The 21,562-nt window shown below is 27.2% G+C and overlaps 2 protein-coding genes and 1 pseudogene across 3 annotated transcripts; 1 reads left to right on the forward strand and 2 right to left on the reverse strand.

Annotated features, from left to right (window-relative positions):
• Nucleotides 1–526: 526 nt before the first annotated feature.
• Nucleotides 527–11,528, reverse strand: LOC122714591 (dynein axonemal heavy chain 3-like). Its single transcript, XM_043936063.1, has 6 exons — nucleotides 11,400–11,528; nucleotides 7,468–11,292; nucleotides 7,055–7,360; nucleotides 1,854–6,890; nucleotides 1,510–1,667; nucleotides 527–1,393 (listed from the first exon to the last, which is right to left on the reverse strand). The coding sequence occupies exons 1-6, from the start codon at nucleotides 11,490–11,492 to the stop codon at nucleotides 604–606; spliced, it is 10,209 nt and encodes a 3,402-aa protein (XP_043791998.1). The 5' UTR covers nucleotides 11,493–11,528; the 3' UTR covers nucleotides 527–603.
• A 5,669-nt stretch (nucleotides 11,529–17,197) lies between these two features.
• LOC122714599 lies at nucleotides 17,198–18,364 on the forward strand (annotated as a pseudogene).
• Nucleotides 18,365–19,394: 1,030 nt separating this feature from the next.
• On the reverse strand, nucleotides 19,395–21,526 carry LOC122714592 (leptin receptor gene-related protein). 2 transcript variants are annotated; one of them, XM_043936065.1, is made up of 5 exons: nucleotides 21,443–21,526; nucleotides 20,489–20,563; nucleotides 20,038–20,239; nucleotides 19,752–19,905; nucleotides 19,395–19,683 (listed from the first exon to the last, which is right to left on the reverse strand). In XM_043936065.1, exons 2-4 carry the CDS (start codon nucleotides 20,527–20,529, stop codon nucleotides 19,792–19,794), a joined length of 357 nt encoding a protein of 118 aa, XP_043792000.1. In that variant the 5' UTR covers nucleotides 20,530–20,563; nucleotides 21,443–21,526; the 3' UTR covers nucleotides 19,395–19,683; nucleotides 19,752–19,791. The 2 variants fall into 2 exon arrangements, with proteins under 2 accessions (XP_043792000.1, XP_043792001.1); XM_043936066.1 differs by lacking the exon at nucleotides 21,443–21,526 and adding an exon at nucleotides 20,653–20,693.
• Nucleotides 21,527–21,562: the final 36 nt, after the last annotated feature.

Below are 21,562 nucleotides of genomic sequence, written 5' to 3' on the forward strand. Positions count from 1 at the left end.
AATACAAAGTTAGAAGAATGACCAGTAGTAGCTAAAACACCACGTCTTTCACTTGTTTTATATACAGGACAATGATACATGAATTCAATAATAAATTCAGCTTTTATACCAGGTTTCAACCATATTATAGGAAGAAGATCAAACATTATTTTCGGTTTAGATTCGTCAATTTCTTTTATCTCTCTATTCCATCTTGCTCCTTCCATATATAGACCCTAAAAATTCAAATAAATTTTTTAAAGATAATTTTATATATTATAAATAAATTAATTTCCTTTAATATATAATAATACTATCATAAAAATTTTATATACTATTTGATTCTTATATTATTTCTTAAAAGAATATTATTTCTTAAGAAAATTTAATACATAAGTTTCTTTATGCACATTATTAATTCTAGTATAGATATAAAAGTATATCGATCTCAAAATATTCATTAACGCGTTCATTTTCCATTATTAATATATTATTCGAATTTTCGGATAAATAATAGCGCCATAAGTTCATCTCTCCGATAGTTCATTCTTTTTTTTTTCTTTATCTATATCCTTACAATTTTATTCTATATCCTTACAATTTTCAATTTTTTTTTTTATTTAATTATAATAATAAAAATCTTACCTTTATGTAAACGCCATAAGATGGTGCAATGTCGATATCAGTCTCAAACTCGGTTACTTCAAATTCAAAATCTAATTTATCAATTGGAATTTTATGTCTGCGGGCATAATTTTGTAAAGCACCCGTAAGAAAAGATTGTGTGAAAAAAAATCCAGATATCCAAAATACAATTGGTGCATCATAATCAATCCAATTTTGAAAAAAGTTTAATCTCTCTATTAAATCATTAATATAACTTCCTAACGGTTTTAGAGAAGGATAAGACACTTTATTCCAAGTAAGCGGCACTTTACCGATACTCATACTCGAAAAAATTTCTTCTAATTCAAAGGACATCAAAGTTAATCCTTTAATGGCTTTTTGTACATCAGCTAATGTTATTTTAATCGTATCAACAAGATGATTAAATTTAATAAGTTCTTGACGCAGAACCGTGTTCATACTATTTATATAGAGTACTGGATATTTTTTAGCTACTGCTATAATATCAAATTTTATCTTCAATTTCGATGAAATATCATCGCATAAATTATAAACCATTTCGTCGATATCCCTTTCAACTCCCACTCCAGTAATATGCGGCTGTGTCAACAAAGCTCCTCTAAGTAATTGCAATGATTCGTGATTATCTTTTGTTATATCTGCATTTTCATGTAAACCAAATACTTCTGGGTGTTGAGTAATAGGTAGATTATAAATATAATCTAAACATCCATGATGATCAGTATTTTCTGGTAAACGGTATATACAACTTGGTGAAAAACAATATCTGTATTAAAAATAGTTAAAAAAGTTGATGTATTAAAGTATATATTAAAGTTCATTTAAAGTAAAATATATTCTCGAATGAATAAAAAATATATATATGTAAAGCGTATAATTTACTGTGGATTGATAAGAACTTCCTCATTGTAATATTCTCGTAATAACGTATTTAACAAACGTCTATCTTTATCATCAGTCACACGACCACCGTAATTGCATTCACCAGTCAAGTAAAGAAGTGCATCAAATGGTACCTCTTCATAATCGTCTAAAAATAGCTAAAAAAAGAGAAAAGATAAAAAATTGTTATAGAATAATTTTTAAAAAGACGTTACATTTGATGTATAAAATAATATTTCTTGATTATTTATTAATTAATTATTTTTAATTATTTTCTATATAAAATAGTTAATACTTGTACCATTATGATACTATACGAATATATCTCATGCTCGTAAACTTACTTGCAATTGTAAAATACTAATACGAAGATCTGATTCATTGAATTCATAAGGAATGTTCCAACCCAATGGTCCAAAATTACGTCTTTCTTGAATAACAGCATGAAAGACGCATAGAGCAAAAAGTAAGCTCCTCCAATGACTTATTTTAGTACAAAGATTAAAGAAAACTGAATCCGATATTGGATCATTCATATAACTCCTCAATAAATTACTCTTCAATCCTTTTGGCGGCTCGTTAGTCATTTTGACTGCATTTTGCAATATAGAAATTGGAAAATCCTTGGATGGATAGCTGGTTAACCATAATCGAAATTTATCATGCGTATTCTCTGGTGTAATAATTTCATCGCAAATTGCGTCCAATTCTTTCATCCAAGAAATTGCCAAGTGACAATTTTGAAGAACTACCCATTCTCCGGTTTGTATCCCTTTATTTATCATATTTATAGCTATAGGACCCTGACCTTGTCCCAATGATATAGTCATTAAATGCTCTTTTGATATTCCATAATCTTCCGCAAATTTGATTAAACTCGCCATTGGATCAGATCCAGGAGAAAGAATGAAAATAAGAGGGCTCACGTTGGTTGAATCGTTATAACATGCTTGAAGATTGAACGGAGGAGGTTCTATGAAAGAACGATCCATATTATGTGCAACAAACATTCGCACAGCAACTACAATTTTATCTGGCCTTATGCATTTAAGTATGACCAACTTTCTCAAAGTCTCGGTCTCATCCTGATACGGCTCTGGCAAAATCTCCTCTTGAGGATTAATCGAGTCGAAATAATGTTTCCATTGCAGTGTGTGCGTCTCGAGAGATTTTTTTAATTTTTCAACGTTAGGCAAATTTGTAGCTCTAACTACATCGGCCCAAGATTTATCGCTTAACCAAGAAGGATCAGGATTAGGGTAAGGATTGTCCAGAACTACATCACCCGCTAATAAAAATGTGCAAAGATCTTCTTCGATTTTATTATCGGCACGTAAAAGGCCGATACATAAAACGAAAGAAAATATCAATTTATCCTTTTCGAATAAAGAACGGCACACGTTTCTGTAAATACTAGCCGTAAAATATGTATTTAAGCTTTTTATTCGAATCTCGAGATCATCGCTATGTTCACTTTTAGCTATCGACATTTCATACAGGTGAATGAACCACGGTAAAGAGTATTGGTACATAGGATCGATATTTGCTAATTCGGAAATACAAAAAAATAAAACGGAACCATGCTCGGAAGCAGGTTTATATTTACCACGGGCGAAATCAATTTCTAACGCCGTATTAGCAGCTATTTTTTGCTTAGCTTCGATCTCCTCAGCCAATCTCTTTGAGGTCGACAAGATTGTAATAGCCGTTTCATCCTCGAGAATATTCCCTTCCGCTACAGACAAAACTTCTAAAATTTTATTCTCTATTTCCTCCAATATTCTTTTGTTATTCGCTTCTTCCACGATTAATTGATTCTTTCGTTCTTCGAGAACAGGCAATTCTCGGGCTACGACGATACCTAATAATTGATCCTTAAGTCCTTGAGGTGTAATCATAAAATTTAACAACGTTACTTTCACAACTATTTCTGGCAAATAATGAGGATTTCTTAAACGCGTTGTAATGTAAAATCGAAAATTAGGATCATATTCGATAACATTTTCTCCAAATTTTATATATAAAACACCACGTTCTTTATAAACGTTTTTGAGAAGCACAGGTTCCAATATCGCATCTATTTCTTCAAAAATATTTTCCAACAAAACAGGTATGCCAATCTGTATAGCAGTGTCTACTATTTTCACGTAATTTGGATCAGACAGTTTAATCACCGCCAAATTATTCTCTCTCTCCATATTTTTTACCCATTTATTTGCCTGGTTTTGCGGATCGATCATAAGCGGCCATCGATCCGCGTTTTTCACGATTATAGCATTCTCAACGGAAAAATGATCCGCTGGTAAACCAAAAATTATCCATGCTCTGATCTCCACCGATTTACCCAAAATATCGATTAAATCAAACTTTTGTCTGCATGGGATTTTTATTTCCACGCAAGATTTATGCCATTCCTCGATTAATTTATTTCGATATTCTACGGTGAAAGCTCCGAAATAAGCAATTACCCCTGAAGATAACAAAACATCTCCGATAACGTTATACAGACTCGCGCCTAGCATAATAGCCGTTTCCTGCCATCTATGTTTCTCCCCGCTTAAACCGCCTAGCAATTTTTCAGCCCTTTCCAACTTTTTCATACAGTAATCAATCTGATCCTCGAGCTTCTTCTTTTCTTTCATGCACTCGACAAATTCATCGTTCAACGCTTGCAATTTCTGAGTAACTTCCAGAAGCAATGCTCTTTTAGCGTTCAAAGCTTCCATTTGTTTGGCAAGAGCAGCCTCGGCCTCTGCCAGCATCACTTGTTTAGGCTTAACGACTTTAATCACTCGATCGTAAACCTCGATCGCTCGTACCCATTTGCAAAGACCTTCGCAAGCCGTCGAAACTTTCTTGATAGCCTCGGGTTGAAAACTTCTGTCGTTTATAAATTTGTCCCGAATTATCTTCATATACGCCGGCGGTATGTTATCCTTGTCAAAGTTCTTCAAGCTGTCGAGAAACTTCAAATCGCCCAATATCCTTATGGAAGCTGGCCAGTAATCTTCCACGACTCGGCCGGTCGCCGGGTCGGTGACCCTGTCAGGTTTAACACCTTTCAAAACGCAAATAGCCTCCATCACCAATCTTACACCTGCCGGTGGAGCCTTCATAGCTCGTACGATACTGATATCCGCCGGTTTCAAAGTATCCAGCGCGGCTAATGCAGCTTCCAACGCAGGCGTTGCTTCGGCCAAATCACTCTCACAATCATCCTTTATAGCTTGTGCAGCGGCAGCGGCCTCGTTCGCCAAAGCTTCCTCGGCAGCCACGACTTCTTTTCTCGCCTCGATGTTGATAGTGTCCTGTTCGATTTTGATCATCAGTTGGTTGCTCAATTCCGACTGAGCTAGCAATTTTGGTTGCAACGCTTGAAGTTCTTCCTTCATTAATGCTATTTCGTTCGCTGCGAAATCCAACCTTTCCAATCCCATCTCGTATCGCCTTTGCTGCGCGGTGATCTCTTCTATTTTCCGATCGTACAATTGGCAAAACGATTTGATAAGCTGTAGGAAACTGGTCGGTGTTACGTAATACCTTCTACCTTGCGTGATAAAATAATCCTCGCTGGCCAATGAGATACTTATATGGAACTTTTGTGAAATATTAACACATTTTTCTCGTAAACTCGAACTGATATTGATATTTTGTAACGAAACTCGTGCTACCTTTTCCAGGGCATCCTCGGGCCAAATGGTAAACCAATCAATGGTGCAGCAATTTATCAGCGAAGGGAACATTCTCAAACGATTTCGAAATTTATCTCCTATAGGAGACATCGTTAAGATCAAGTGGAGACATTTCTTTATTCTTTCGAGAAATAAGTTATAAAGTATCATAGGAGTGACCTCGATTTTCCTCCCTCCTATGGCATGCATTATGGTCGACATTTTATCCAAAATTTGAGCTTTTTCCTCGGTATCGTATAAATTTGGCACGTCGGACGTGTTCAAAATCATATTTATATCTTCGACGAACAATTCGTCTTTGATCTGATGGTCACCGAAAAGGAAAGAAGTAGATTTTCCATCGCATCCTACGCGCAACAACAAATTCTTCACATCCTCTCTCCATTCCGAAAATTCGTAAGTCGTGGTAATTTCTATATTATAGAGAACGTATTCGCTCATATGTGTCGCTAATTTAGCGCAAGAACTTCTCCCTGATCCACCTATTCCTATTAAAAGAGCATGTCCATTTTCTTGCTGTAATATTCGAGAAACTCGAGAAATATGGTCAATGGCGTATCTGAACAAAACCAACGGCATCGGCGTTTTAGAAAGCATATTGTACTCCGTTAAATAATATTCCATTTTTTGCTGCAAATCGTACAAGTCTTCCACTTCGTCGTATACTTTGGGAACAGCGTCAGGATCTATGTAATTACCGAACAACAGATCTTGCATGTGAGAACTCGTAACGTCTTTCTCTCCTTTTTTTAACAGTCTACCGAGTACTTTTGCCAACGGTTGACGTAATTGATCGTAACAAGTGAAGTGAACCATTGTGAACAATTTTTCCCGATCGGCGGTATCTATTAGCCTATCGTGAAAAACCCTGTATATTTCATGAACCCAAAGTCTGATTAATTTATCCGGCTCCTTTATCCTAGGGCCTGGGACCAAAAGTATACCCTTGATAACGCGGCTAAAATCGCGCAAATTGAAAGTATAATGACTCTTTGCAGGTGTCGGTAGAAACGTTCGTATTGCGCCGAGATATATGTCCATTGTCGCGCTCACTACCATTCTTCCCAATCTCGAGACTTCCGGCAAAAATCCTTTCGCGAAATGTGACTCGAGAATTGAAAAGAATATTTTGCTCATTGTCACTTCTTCGAAAAAATCGATACCAATTATTTGCATGTGTCGAAGCAATCTAGGCGTGACTACGTTCGAACCACCTCCAGGTGGTAACATGGCACAGATCAAAAACATGTCCACTAAATACAACGTTGTTGTATCCTTTAGATTGTACCAATGGCCGTGATCTATCCATTGACGAATGAGCTCGATCGGTGGCTGAGCCCCATATATTTCTTTCATTGGCATGCTTAGATCGTCGACGAACAAAACGCATTTCTTCCCCATTTGCGGTCCAAACACACCTTTCCTTCTACGATCTAACTTTGACATTACTATCTCTTGAGTTTGATTTGCAGTGGTACGCGCGCTCAAATTTATAATATTTTCAATGTATCTATCTCTGGGTAGAAATTCTAAGTAATTTAATACAATTACGGATTTCCCGGTGCCAGTTGGCCCGACAAATAAAATAGGTATTGATCTGTGGAGAAGATGAGTCATGAAGAAATATTGGATCACTACTTCGTTTGTGGGCACGATTAATTCGGATTTTACATCTGGTAACAGAGACTCCTAAAAAATATGAAAATGCATATAAATTTAAATTTATTGTTAAATTTAAATTATATCGGTATAAAAAATAGTTTTCGGTAGAAAAGAAGTCTATATATATATATATATATATATATATATTATTACATGAAATTATTTTACACGTCAAAGTGTTCATTCATTACCTGTAATAATGTGTCCATCCATGGTATCCAGGTTCCATTATTTCTTTTATCATATATCCAATCGTAAACGGTTCCTTTGTCAGGGAAGATCTGTTGTTTCGTTAATTTAAACGCTTTCGGTCTAGGATGTTCTTCGTCGTTTCCAAGTAATAATTTTCTTAAATAGACGTCGAAAATTTTTCTACTATCGCTCGTTAATGTTGAACACATTCCCCAAACTAAGCTGAATAATAAAACGCATTGAAGCCAAACTGTACTAACTTGTACTTCTCCGTCCAACATTGCGGTGAAAAGTTTTGTAAAAGACTAAAATATTTATAAAATATATATATATATTTTAAACAAACTTTAATCGAATCTAAACGTTAATATAATTAACGTTAATAATAAATTAATAATATATTTTTATTTACCAGAAACATATGAAGTTCTGACACCTCTACAAATATTTTGCAATATATATGTATAAAAAATAGAATTGGTTTGGTTAACCATTCGATCAATTCTACGATCAATTCGTACTGCTCGATAAGTAACTTATTCCTAAGATACGTTTTGTACGAATTAAATAGCGCGTGCCAACCAAGTTCGGATGGCTCCATGTAAATCATGCCGCATCTACTAACGGTAGCTGGCGAGGCATGCTCCAAATCGGCCGGCTCAAACATCATGTTCATCTTAACTGACATTTGAATAATCTCTCCGGACATCAAACAAAGTTTCTTATTATCATCGAGAACCGTATTCATGCTCTCGATCCATACAGCATCAACGGGACCATCGAAAACTATCCACTTCCGGTCCACCGATATAGATTGCGCAAACTCTCTAAAAATATTGGCTAAAACACCATCACTCCACTCATGCGATATCGGATCGAAACTACCATAAAGCTGATCCAACGTAATAGATTTTGGATTAATTATCTTGTAAATCGTTGGAAATTCTCTCATGACAACGCGTCTTCTACCAGATAACTCGCCCAATGATTCGGCTAAAACTTGATACGCCTGAGTCTTTCCGCTCAAGGTGTGGCCTACGATCATCAAGCCATGGCGTACCAATAGCATCTCGTAAATTTGAAGTATTTTCTCTATGTACCAAGGCGTGGGCTGAAGATTACGTTTGTTTAAAATGATAAATATTATTTCTATTAATTCCTCGCGATGCGGAGGTGGTAAAATGGTATCTGGGAAGAGATCCGTGTATATTCCATTGAACAAAGGAATATCTTGAGCCAAAAATTTCGGTAGATTGACATCGATGATCGCTTGAAGAACCAAAATAGACTCATTCTGTATAGGGTATTTTAACTTTAAGTTTCCAGCTGCGATGAGTACGGTTTTCACAGCTCGCATACCATAATCGTAATGATTTTGCGAGCTTAATTGTTCAGAACATAATTTGTACGTATGAACTATCTTCTCTGCCAGATTTTTTGCATCTATAAAACCAAAAGAGTACAAGGTGATCTCTCCTATCATGGCATAATCTGGCACCATCATCGCAACCGTACGGAAAAGAACTTTCAAATTGTCAGGCAGTTCTTGACGGCCGGCATAACCGGGATTCATTGTTATGATAACGTAACATGTAGGGTTCAGCTTTAATTCTGTACCTTCGAATATAAATGTCTCCAATTTTGCACTTATAGCCATCTGTATGGTTAAAATTTGTTGTGCAATCACCGAAAGAACTTCCAAGTCTATTCTATTAAACTCATCGAAACAGGACCACGCTCCTGATTGTGCAAGCCCCTTGAAAAATTTACCCATTGCTTGAAAATCGAGCCCCTCCGAACAATTAAAAACGACGCATTGCTTGGCGACAGCTTTGGCAAGATCTTTTGCCGTTTCTGTTTTACCAGTTCCTGCTGGACCTTCGGGCGAGCCGCCCAGATTTAATTTTAAAGCGCTCATTAGAGTTCTGTAACATCGATCGGTTAACGGAGTTATCACAAGTCTTGATGTATTTCCAAGATATTCAAACGCATATGCTACCGTGGTTGTGATCATAGAAACGATAATGCTGTGTTCCACCCAGTAATATCTTAACTGTGATATCCAATCAAAATCCATAATGTTATTTACTTTTTTCTCAATGAGTAGACGTAATACATCTCGCGCATGAACATCTATTACGATTAAAGCGTTTATCGTTATCCTCGCGCCAGCCTCCAGTCTACCTCTAACTATAGTAACTGTTTTTTCAATTTGATGATTGCACTGGTCTAAATATTCCTCGGTAGTTTTATTTTCGAATGATTCGCAAACTTCGCTAGTCCAATGTATCTGACTACAACAAATAACAATTTGACCAGGCCAACTGAATATCCATTCCTCTCTAGGTGTATCGAAATAAGCGATGATACTTTGCTCGGCAATATCTCGAAGCGAGGCTATCATTAATGCTTCGACTTGGCACAACCATCTCTCGACCATTCCTTTAGCATCCGCTGGATAAATCTTACCACTAAGAGGAACGTATTCATCCTCGGCCGATAACATTCCAATAATTTCTTCATCTTTGGTAAATCGTAATTTACTAATACCTTCGAAACATTTCCTTAAATGAGGCTGCACTCTCTGAGGATCTTTAGTTTCGGACAATATCTCCAAAAGTTCGTCGTTTGATAGGAAGAAAAATCTTGGAAAGAACAAACGTTTCTTCTCGAGATATTCGTTTAAACCTTTCTGTATCTCGTCCAATAATGAATTACATAATATTAATTCTTGTAATATGTTCGGCATATCGGTAACTTTGAGCACGTAAGTATGTTCGTAAGCGTACGCTGTAATTTTACGCCAAATCTTGTCCATTCTACGAAAATTCTTAGATTCCGTCGGCATTTGGCGTACAATATCTTCACTGCTAAATATAGGTTCTAAGTACATCCAAGTTGCTTGACATGTTAACCATTGATCGATAATGTCTTGCATCAACAACAATTTATTTTCCCAAATTTGCATTTCCTCTTCGAAAGCTTTTATGAAGGGAGAACTTCTCATAGTTTGAGCTTTCAAAATATGATCGTCCAATAATTGGTGAATATCATCAATAGCAGTTAATATAAAAACACCGGTTTCACGATACGGTACAAATTTAAATTCAATTTCTGACCACTCTTCCTTCATCTTTTTCAAACTTTGTTGAAGCGTATACTCTTTAATAGCAGCTGAAGCTATTTCTTCAAGTTTAGCTATATGAAGCAACAACCCCAACTCTACCATGTCCGAAAGACTGCTCACAGCTGTCAATATTATATCTGCATGTATTATTTGGCTTATTAAATTCCAATGTCGATCCTGTAATCCAGGGGTACATATAATTTGCAAAAGTGGGATAAATTGCTTAAATTTATCCACTTTTGCACGGACCATTTCGGCAATTTTTCGTGCACCTGGAATATCAGCAAGAATACGAATCAATTTGTATAATGTACGCCAGATGTTGTCAACTTCGTCTTTAATGTCATCCGCATCGAGATTGAAAAATGGACCGTAGAACCATTTGTCATAATTCTTGTGAAAATTTAATGCTATGTGCCAAAGAGTATCGAGTGCATTGACTAACATTGACATTATCGGAATTACCAAATACGGACTTAATTCCATGTCTAAAAGTCCTTCTTCTTCGTTGATCTCTTCAACTTCCTTCCTAATCTCTTCCATTGCTTTGGAAAGACGTTCAATTTCTTCCACTGCGATTTCCATTTCATCCATGGTCAATACAGGTGGATCCTTTCTTTTAAATTGATCAATCGCCAATTGTATCTCGCGTATCTTTTGATCAAAATTATCCCGCTTTATACGTAACACTTCTTCCAGGTAATCCTTTCTCATATTTAATCTCGTACTCGCTAATTCCATTACGATTTCCATTTCTTTCGGCCATGTGATAGTTCGGGAATTCAAATAAATATCATCATCCGAGAGTGGATGATAATCAAAAAGGAATAATATCAATTCTACGGAACGCAATAATTTCCTTTTTAAATTGAACAAGGTTGTATCTCGACTTTCGCACAAATAATTGTACAACTCAACGACATCTCTTGTTTTTTCAGGCATTTGCGAAATATTTTCCGCTATTACATCAAAAGCGGAACACAATTCACGATTGTTGGATCGTAGTTCATTTGCAAAGAAATCACAGATTTGCATACGAAGATCATAAAGAATTTGTCTTAAAGTATCATTTACGATCGTGCAGTCAATCTCTATCATGTTCAAAGGGATCTAAAATGAAATGCAATAAAATAAAATCGGGAAAAAATCACGACATATCGTAATCGTTATCGTAAAATATATATCATTTGTATTAATGTTTCGTATGTTTGCTTTACCTTGTTTCGAAAAATACAAATTTCTTGTCTAAGCTCATCATATCCTTTTATTTTTTGTTCAAATTCATGTAAATATGGAATTGGTTCGATCATAAAAAAATTATCTAAAACTTTTTTAGCATGACCAGCAACTAAATATAATAAATTTTTATAACATTTTAGATAAATGTCAGGACCGCTAATATGAACAGTAATAACATCTAGTACATCATTAATTATTTTTAAAACCTGTTATATTTAATATTAATGTCAGTTACTTTGATCAAAACGAAAAATTGTTTATAACTTTTTAATAAAATAATTTTTCGAGCCATTTAGATTTTTATTCTTTATTTGTGAATATCATCTTAGTTAATTTAAAAGTTTTTTTTTTTATTATTGTATATGTTTGTTGTAAAAAAAATTTTATTTATGTATCAAATCAACTTAAACGATCTAAATATGTTATTTTATATAATACGAAAAAGCTCACTTGTGTATTCTTGATCATCTTATCTTTCAATAAAGAAAAAAAATAAAAAATTTCTTGGAATTGACATTTATGTTTTTTTATATTTCTTATTTTATAGGAAAATATATAATCTTATATAATCTTTTCTTTGATAATTAATTCATAAAAAGTTAATAATATTAAAGTTAATAACATTTCATTTACCGATTCTTCATATCGTGATACAGAGAATAAAAATTCCTTTTTTTGCAATTCCGGAAATAAAATACTTTCAATTTTTGGAATCAATGTTCCAACATTTAAAATTTTATCAAAACAATGTGATATTATTACTAATACTTCTAAAACACTTGGTTTACAGTTTAATAAAAAAGTACCAAGTTTTGGTATTACTGATATCGTTATAAAAGGATTTCTAAAATGTAACTGTAATGAACATTACATGTACATACATTATTAATATACATTACGATAATAAATTGATTACATACTTGTAAAACATAAGATCTTTGTAATCACCCTCAAAATAATTTCCACTTTTATATTCCATGAAAAAATCTCTAATATTATTTAATGTTTTCATTATCATCATTCGTAATTGTATAGATAAAAGAGAATTTACACTTCTAAAATATTTTTCTATCAATACTGTAGATGCATTATAATGTTTTTCAAAAAAACAAGACCAAGCGTATTTTTTTTCTAAAAAAAGTTCAGCAACATCGGCTAACCAATATTTAATGAGATAATCTATAGTTTTATCACATAATAAACTTATTTTCGGTAGTATTTCATTTGCTGGAATAGGAAAAGTTCCCAGATCTTGAAGATTTACTATCGTTAATTCATAATATCTGAAAAAATAAATGTTTGATACATGTTTTGAAAATTAAATATTTCACATATTGATTTTCTAGCTAATAATTATTTAAATATTTCAAGTCATATTTAAATATTTAAATATTTCAAGTCAATTATTTAAATATTTTCATTAAAATTATAATTATAATATAATCATTTTTATACTTGTAAACCAATACTTACTCTTTTTTCCGAAACAAATTTTGAAAATACATTATAAATATGATACAAACTCATCATTAATTTGTGGTAATTGTGTGTAAACAAAAAAATTAATCAAAAATATTGGATTATTATATTATATTATGCTTTTAACATCTAAGTATTGTTCTATTATATTTTTATGTCTTATTATATTTTTCCTTATATTAATTTTGATAATTTCGCGCTATTTCTTATATTATGCAATGAAATACTTGCAATGCTTACTTGATAAAATATAAATGTTGAACATTTCTCAATATTTCATTTCCAATAAATAAATTATAATACATTAAATGACTTGCCATCACTTTAGATTGATGCCACGGGACAGGTGCTCGTATGACTATTGGATAATCTTCCTGTATGGATTTTATAAGAACTTGTTTATAAGTATCAATAATTTCTGTTTCTAATTCAGTCATTAAATCATCAAATCTGTAAAAAAATTTTCATCAAAATTTTCATCATTATATATAGAAATAAAAATAATTAAAATTTTGATAAACAAACTTTGCAAATTTTCGTAATCTACCGGTAATATATTTTCTTGCTTCTACAAAATGGATATTATCATAATAATCTAAATCACTATCGGTAATACAATAATTTTTAAAATGTATTGGTTTATCGATTTGATATTCTTCTACAAATTCCATTTTTTTCTTTTTAATTTCTTTCAATATTTCTTCTATTCGTTCTTCCACAGATTTCGGAATTTCGGCTTCAATTATTTGAAATATCTGCAAATATAATTCTATAATATCATTTTATAATACTAATATGTTTAATTTAAAAACATTATAAATATTTTAATTATATGTTTAATGTTTAATGTAAAAAATGTTTAATTATAAATATTTAATTATATTATAATTTTATTATATTATGTTTAATTATAAAAACATAATACCTTTTTTCTCATTTTTTTAATATTTAATAATTATAATTTATTAAATATTAATAAATATAATATTTTTAAAACTACTCGCTTAATCGTGTTATTTGTAAAAAACAAAGTAAAATAAATTATGCTATTCTTACTTTACATTCTATTGGAAAAGAAATAAAATAATTTCTCGTTGTTAAGAATTTTATGCAAATGTATTTAAAATGTATATATATATATATATATATATATCTTACTATTGTTACCGAGTGAATTATAAATAATTTTCTAAAGATTGAATATTAGATTGCTAATTTAATTTTATATAATTTCCTTTATTTTACTTTTATAAACTTCGAATACAAGTTTAAAACGTTAAAAATAATTGATTTACATTGATTCGTTTCTTTTTTACGATTTATATATGGTACAAAATATATATGACGTATATTTCTTGGATTTTGAATTTGAAGGAAAAGGTTGGCGAGATAATTCTTTCTTTTAACTCTTGTCATTTAGAAAAAAGTTTTCGAATTTCACGAAGATACGAATGGGGACAATAATAAATATAACGAATATGAATATTTTGTATAATTAGAAAAAAGTCTATGAATCTAATCTAAGAGTTGTAAGAGTACAAATAAGATTGCTTTATTTATATCATCAATCTTTATGTTATATATTTATCTTTATGTTATATAAATAATTATTTAAGATTTTTCTGCTAATAATATATATATATATATATATATATATATATATGAATGTTATTTCTGTATTACATTATGCTAAATATGATTACAATATAGATTTTTTCAAGTTAATTCATATATAAGTAAAAATTGAAATTGCGTTACCTTTTCTTCTGCTAACATCTTTTTCATTTTCATCTTTTTGGTTATACATTTTTTAAGTGTTTTAGTAGTATAGTCCTTTTGACTTTTTTTCCACAACCATGTATCATCTGCCAATTCTTTTAAACTAATGATATTTGATAAAGGCTTTGTAACAACTGTTTCTTTTTGCACATTTTTATATTTTTTAATATATTCTGTTGATGAATTAGTAAACTTCTGTTCAAAAATAAATAAATTGTATTATTAATATTATTTTTCAATATTTTATTTTTATATTATATTATTGATATAAAACATTTATTTTTATTTGAATATAATTTTTGTTCATATATAATTTAATATAATTCATATATTATTATATTATTATAAGTGTTATGAATTTATATAAATAATAATTATTGATTATTAGATTTCAATGATATTTAAAAATCATCATTTTGTTTTTTTTTTCTTATCATTTTACAAATGATTTTTTTTATACATAAATACATAAAATTTATTATTATAAGTTTATAGTTTAATATAAAATTTAAGCAAAAATAATAAATTTCAATTTTTAATTATTTCATAAATTTTAATTTTCATAAAATATATATAAAATATTTCATAAAATAATTATTTAATTCTACTTTATTTCATATTATAATACAATAATCATTTAATTCTAAAAAACATTAAATTTTGTTAATTTGATAGAAGATAAAAATCATTTGTTTTTATATACACTTTTAAGTGAGATATTATAAATATATAATATATAAATAAAGATTATATTGAATATTTTATCAATATATTTAAATTTAAAAATATTGAAATAATAGGTATAGAATTAGAAAAAAATTAGTTACTTATGTAAAATTTGTCATTTATATTATTCATTAATTGATATTTATTTGTATACATATTTATATTAATTTTATTATGCAATATATAAAAAAAAACTATTATTTTTTAAGTACATTACCTTCATTGAAATAAATGTATGTTAAATGTATATCTTGTATGAGGAAAGTATCTAAATTGTAAATAAGAATGTAACTATGGTAACCATAATAAATATTAAAATTTGGGTTAATATTATTTTGAAATTATGAATAATAATGGAAAAATGAAAAACTAAGCATTATTGAAATAATAATTAATAAAAGTGTATGTATTACACTTTGAATATTTATATAAATATAGATTTTATTTGTAATAAATAAATGAAATAATATCTATTTATATAATCTATTATATAATTCTATTACATAAAGATTTACATTGATATTAAATAATTTTAAAAAGATATTTCATTTCATACATTATATAAATCTAAAAATCTAAAAAATTTAAAAATCAATCTAAAAATTTATTCTGCAAATATTTAAATAAATATTTTCTACAAGATGATATTTTTATTCTTTTATTTCCATGTAGATATTAAAGAAATTATTTATTTTATTTTATAAAAAATAAAATTAATTTATTGATAAATCTTATAAGTTAATAATATTTTATAATGAATAAAGTCTTAAGATAAAATTTACAACATGAAATAAACATATACTTAAGTATAAATTATTTTATTATTATATAAATTACATTCATATTACATGTATATAATGTATAAATTATATTCATATTATTTTACATATACATGTACATTACATTTGTATCTATTATAAAGATTTAACAATGAAAATTAAAAATAAATATATATATATATATATATTAATATAATATAATCAATTTTAATAATTCATTATCAAATTTTAAAATAAAAATTCAGAATTCCAATACTAATAAAAGTTAGTTACATTTAGTGTATATACTTGTATCTATAATAAATTATATATGGTGATATCCCCTTAGCTGTCACAGGCATTCGATGTATTTATATATTCCAGGAATTACTTATTGTTATCTATCTTCAAATTCTATCTTGTTTGTGAATTTATGAAACAATAATGATATAGTAAAAGTAATAAAGTGTTATGATAATATATAATATATATATAAGATAGCACTTTAAATTTTTGTTATGTTATTAGCTTTAAAAAATTAGTTTAAAATCAATCTAAAATTTAATACAAACCAAATATTTTATTGTATTATAAAATAGATTTAGAAAAGTAATAAAAGTGTTAAAATTATATTATAATCATTAAATTTATGATACAAATGTGTAGATACAATTTTAAATATTAAAATATAATAAACATTATAGGAAAGACTTTGACATAAAATTGTGTATTTCTTTTGTCTAAGCATATATAGAACTTTTTTATATAATCATATAGCAATTAATTTATTATAAAATTATGATATATATATATATATATAACAATTATTTATGACTGACTCATAATTTTTGAATTTAAAATGAATTTAAATTTTTTACAAAAAATTAACGAATGATATATTATAAATGAATATATAAGTACTTAATATATTAATAAATAAATAGTATTAACTTTTTAATCATGTCATTATTATTTGGACACAAATTAATACTTAAACTAACAGATCAAACATTTTACAAATCAAAAATTAATTGAATCAATTATCGAAATCTACTTCTATTCAAAAAGAAGTGACTACAGTAGCAAAACGTTTAGAAATTATTCAGAAATTAGAAAAAGGTGTGAAAATTAATAAACTTGTTATTGAATATGCTCTTCATAGAAAAACCATATAACAATACCGAAAAAATATGGAGTCACTTCGAGAAATTTCGAAAAATCCAAGAAATTATTAAAAAAAGATTAAAAAAGATATCATGTACTTGTAAATGAAGATATCCGATTATTTGAATGGATTTTAGAAAGACAAATGAAAGATGTTTTTAGCGAGTTTTTTTTTTTTTTTTTATAAGAAAAAACAAAAGAGTTGCATAAAAAATTTGGTAGTTCGACAAATTTTACACCTAGCCGTGGTTATAGCGTTTTAAAAAAAGATACAATTTAAATGGTTTAGATATTCATGAAAAAAAAACTGAAGTAGATGAATTTACAACAGAAAAATTAACAAAACTATTGAATGAAGAAAATATTAATAAAGAAAATATATATAATATATATAAGACAACCTTAATGTGGAGAATTTTTCCACAAATTATATTATCGAATGAAGAAGAATCAAAATGAGAAAACAAATGAAGATTATGTTACTGTAGCATTTTGTGTTAATATTCAGGTACGCATAAATTACCGCCACTTTTTGTTATTAAATGTGCTTTTCAATTATTAAAACACATATTAGCAATAATATATAAGAATCAAAATAATAATTCTATTGACAAAATTATTTTCAATGATTGTTATGTCAATCAATTTAAATCCAATATATGGCAATATCAACAACAAAAATATTCTATATCTAGGAAAAGTATTATTATTTATTGATAATTTTAAAAGTAATTTATATTTTTAGAGAAGGAACAAGATTTTTATTTCAAATTAATAATCTTATCATTTAATACATCTTCGATTATTCGACCGATTATAAATTTTAAAAAATTATTTCAACAGAAATTACTTCATTAAATATGTCAATATCATAATGAAATTAAAAAATTTTATATAAATTTATTTTACATAATTTTATATAATTTTATATAAATTTCGATTTAATTAGCGAAACATGGGACGAAATAACAGTAATGGATATTGTACATTCATGGAGAAAACTTTTAAATTAGCAGAATTCTGAAATTATTATTAAAGAAGAAGCAGAATAATTTAAAGAAAATATTGTTTCTCAAAAAATATTGAAATAGACTTCAACATGTAAAAAAGAAATGAATTGAAAGAGTCGCGGAAGAAAAAGAAACGAATTCAGTTTGTTATTCAGTAAAGAAAAGAGAAATTAACCATATATTTTAAAATTTGGAAATTTAGGCTAATTCACTGATTTTATTAAATTATAAAGTTTTGATATATTATAATATTTTAATATATTATAATTATAATCAAAATATATAAGCAAAAGTTTTAATATATTTTTAGTTTTAATATATAATATTTTAATATATTATAATTATAATCAACAATAATATTTTGTATAACAATATAACATTTTTTTAATTAAAATCTGAAATGTTTATATTATATTTTGTTCTTCTAAATTTATATAGATATCATGAAAAAATATTAAATCATTTATGTTGAAAATTAATTAATTTAAAAAATATTTTAATTTTGATTTAAAAAATATTTAAAAATAAAAAATATTACAATATAACAACAACAACAATATAAACAAAAAAGTTTTATTATTATTGTACTTATTTTACTTTTAGTTATATCATATAATTGGGAATTGAATTTTCTGCTATATACGGAAATATAATCATATTTGTTAAACTTTTATAATTATTAACTTTTATAATTAATTCGTATAACATCAATTATAATAAAATTATATAATATAAAATATGCTGTTTTATTTTAAATTTTGTAAAGAAGCATTATTATTATTTATTTTTTTTAATATAATTTTTTTAATATGTTTCTCTAAAATTATTTAATATAAAAATTTTATATGTACTTTTTTCATAGGAACCACTATATTAATATGATATAATACTTTTTCAAAACATTGTATAAAAACTTACAACTTAATTTACTTAATTTATAATTATTAATTTGTAAAAATAATAGGAAATATGAAATACATAATATAAAAAATTGTATTTATTAATATTGCTTTCAAGAACTTAAATTCAATAAATAGTATATTAAATTTTACATATTTCAGCATAGTCATACTTCTAATTTTATCCAAAAAAGTTTATAAAAATTTTAATCTTTTACAATTTGAAATTTTAGTTACTGCATAAAAATAGCAAAATAAATCATTATTGACTTTAATATTAGTTATTGTAATACTATTTGTTATAGTATTAGTATCTACTATAAATGACTTGTGATAATATATATATCGTGTAAATAATATACTATAAATTTTGCGATGACTTAGAATCAGCACATAACTGTCAGTCAGTGCAGTATATGATTTACATTCTTTTTATTTTGCAAAAACCTGAAAGTATTCAAATTATACTTAAAAAGAATATAAAATTAATTAGAAATAATAAAATAAGATATTACCATGTAGTATTAATAAATAAGTACAATGAAGTACAGTATTTCAACATGTGTTATATTCGAGTTCGTCTTGATCAAAGGTTACAAAAAATCCGACTAGAGTTAGATATATAATAATATTACCTGCTAAAGTCAAATAACAAGCACCCCATTGTATCTGAAAATACATAATAAAAAATAACATTATTACATTATTAAATTTTTTTATGTTCAATAATAATATAAAAATATAATATAATATTTAATATTTTTTTAAGATTTAAAAAAAATATGCATAATTTTAATATACCACTGGATCATTGACTGGAGACCGAGCTAAGACAATAGGAAGAGCAAAAGATGATACCACAAAGCCCATAGTAATAAATATTGCCAATTCCAAACATGGATTAGGATTATTTTCAAAATCATTTGTTGTATAACGACGTGCAATTATAGTTGGGACTGGTGCTAATATATAGAATAACACAACAAAAAATGGCCACCATACTCTAAAAACAATGTATATATATATATTTTGCCAATAATTTATATATTTTAATATTTGATAATAAGATTAAAATTATACTATTTTATATTAATATCAGAATAATTTATATATTTTGATATTGTCAAAATAAAACATAAGTAATATTATAATATAATAGTATTATATAATAATATATAATAGTATAATAGTATTAAATAAAAAATAAATAATATTAATATACAATATTAATTTATTTATAATATATACTTACTTATATGTAGGTAAAGCACAGCCAAGTATGACAAATGTCATACCAATAGATCCACCAAATGCCAAAAGTACTAATCTATAAAATAATTTTTTGTTACATTTACTATACATTTACATTTATTATAAAAAAATATTTTACATAGATTGTGAATTTGAATTACTTACGCTGTTTATTAATGAAGATCATTAAAAGCATGTAACAAAATAAAGAAATTATATTATATATAAATATATAATTTTTATATTATACAATATAATTTTATCATAATTTTATATCATATTATAAAATTAAAATTATAAAAATTAATTAAAAAATAATTGTTTATATACTTGTTTTTTATATTTATTTAATGAAAAACTTTATAAAAAGTTTATATATAAATATAAGTTTATATAATATAATAAATGATTTATTTATAAATTAACTAATATAAAATACATATAAAAATTAAATATGATTAATAAAAAAACTTTACTGAAGAATATAAATATAAAAATATAAATCATAATCTATCTATCATAATGAATATTTTTCAATTTCACATTTTATATATGAGATATATGATATTTTTATATGAGATAATATTTCTTATATTTTTAATAATCTATATATAAATATTAAAAAAAAATATTCAATTTAATAATTAATAATTTTCTCATCTTTTAATATAATATTTAAATATTTGAACATAATAAATATTTATATCTGAAAATAATTGTTTATAAAGAGAAATAAGTAAAAGGAATAATAAATCTATATTATAAAAAATTACAAAATAAGTTAATAAATATAAAAGAATTTGACAGCAATGATAATAAGAATAGTAAGGTTATGTTTGAACATATTATTTTTTTAATTTATCTTTCTTATTAAATTTTTATCGGCAATATCATATTTTTTGATTTTATAAAAAAATTTTATATATTTAATGTAATTAAAAATATGCCGAATAACCTTTAATTCCAGCCATTTTAGACCGATTTGACAAGTATATTTATCGTATTCTCAGTTCGAGAACGTCGTGACGTGATCTAAAGTTTAGTTTTAAATACACTTTTACTAGATACTATTAAG

The sequence above is a fragment of the Apis laboriosa genome, unplaced genomic scaffold (genome assembly GCF_014066325.1).
Source record: "Apis laboriosa isolate Shangri-la unplaced genomic scaffold, ASM1406632v1 scaffold33_cov142, whole genome shotgun sequence".
NCBI lineage: Eukaryota > Metazoa > Arthropoda > Insecta > Hymenoptera > Apidae > Apis > Apis laboriosa.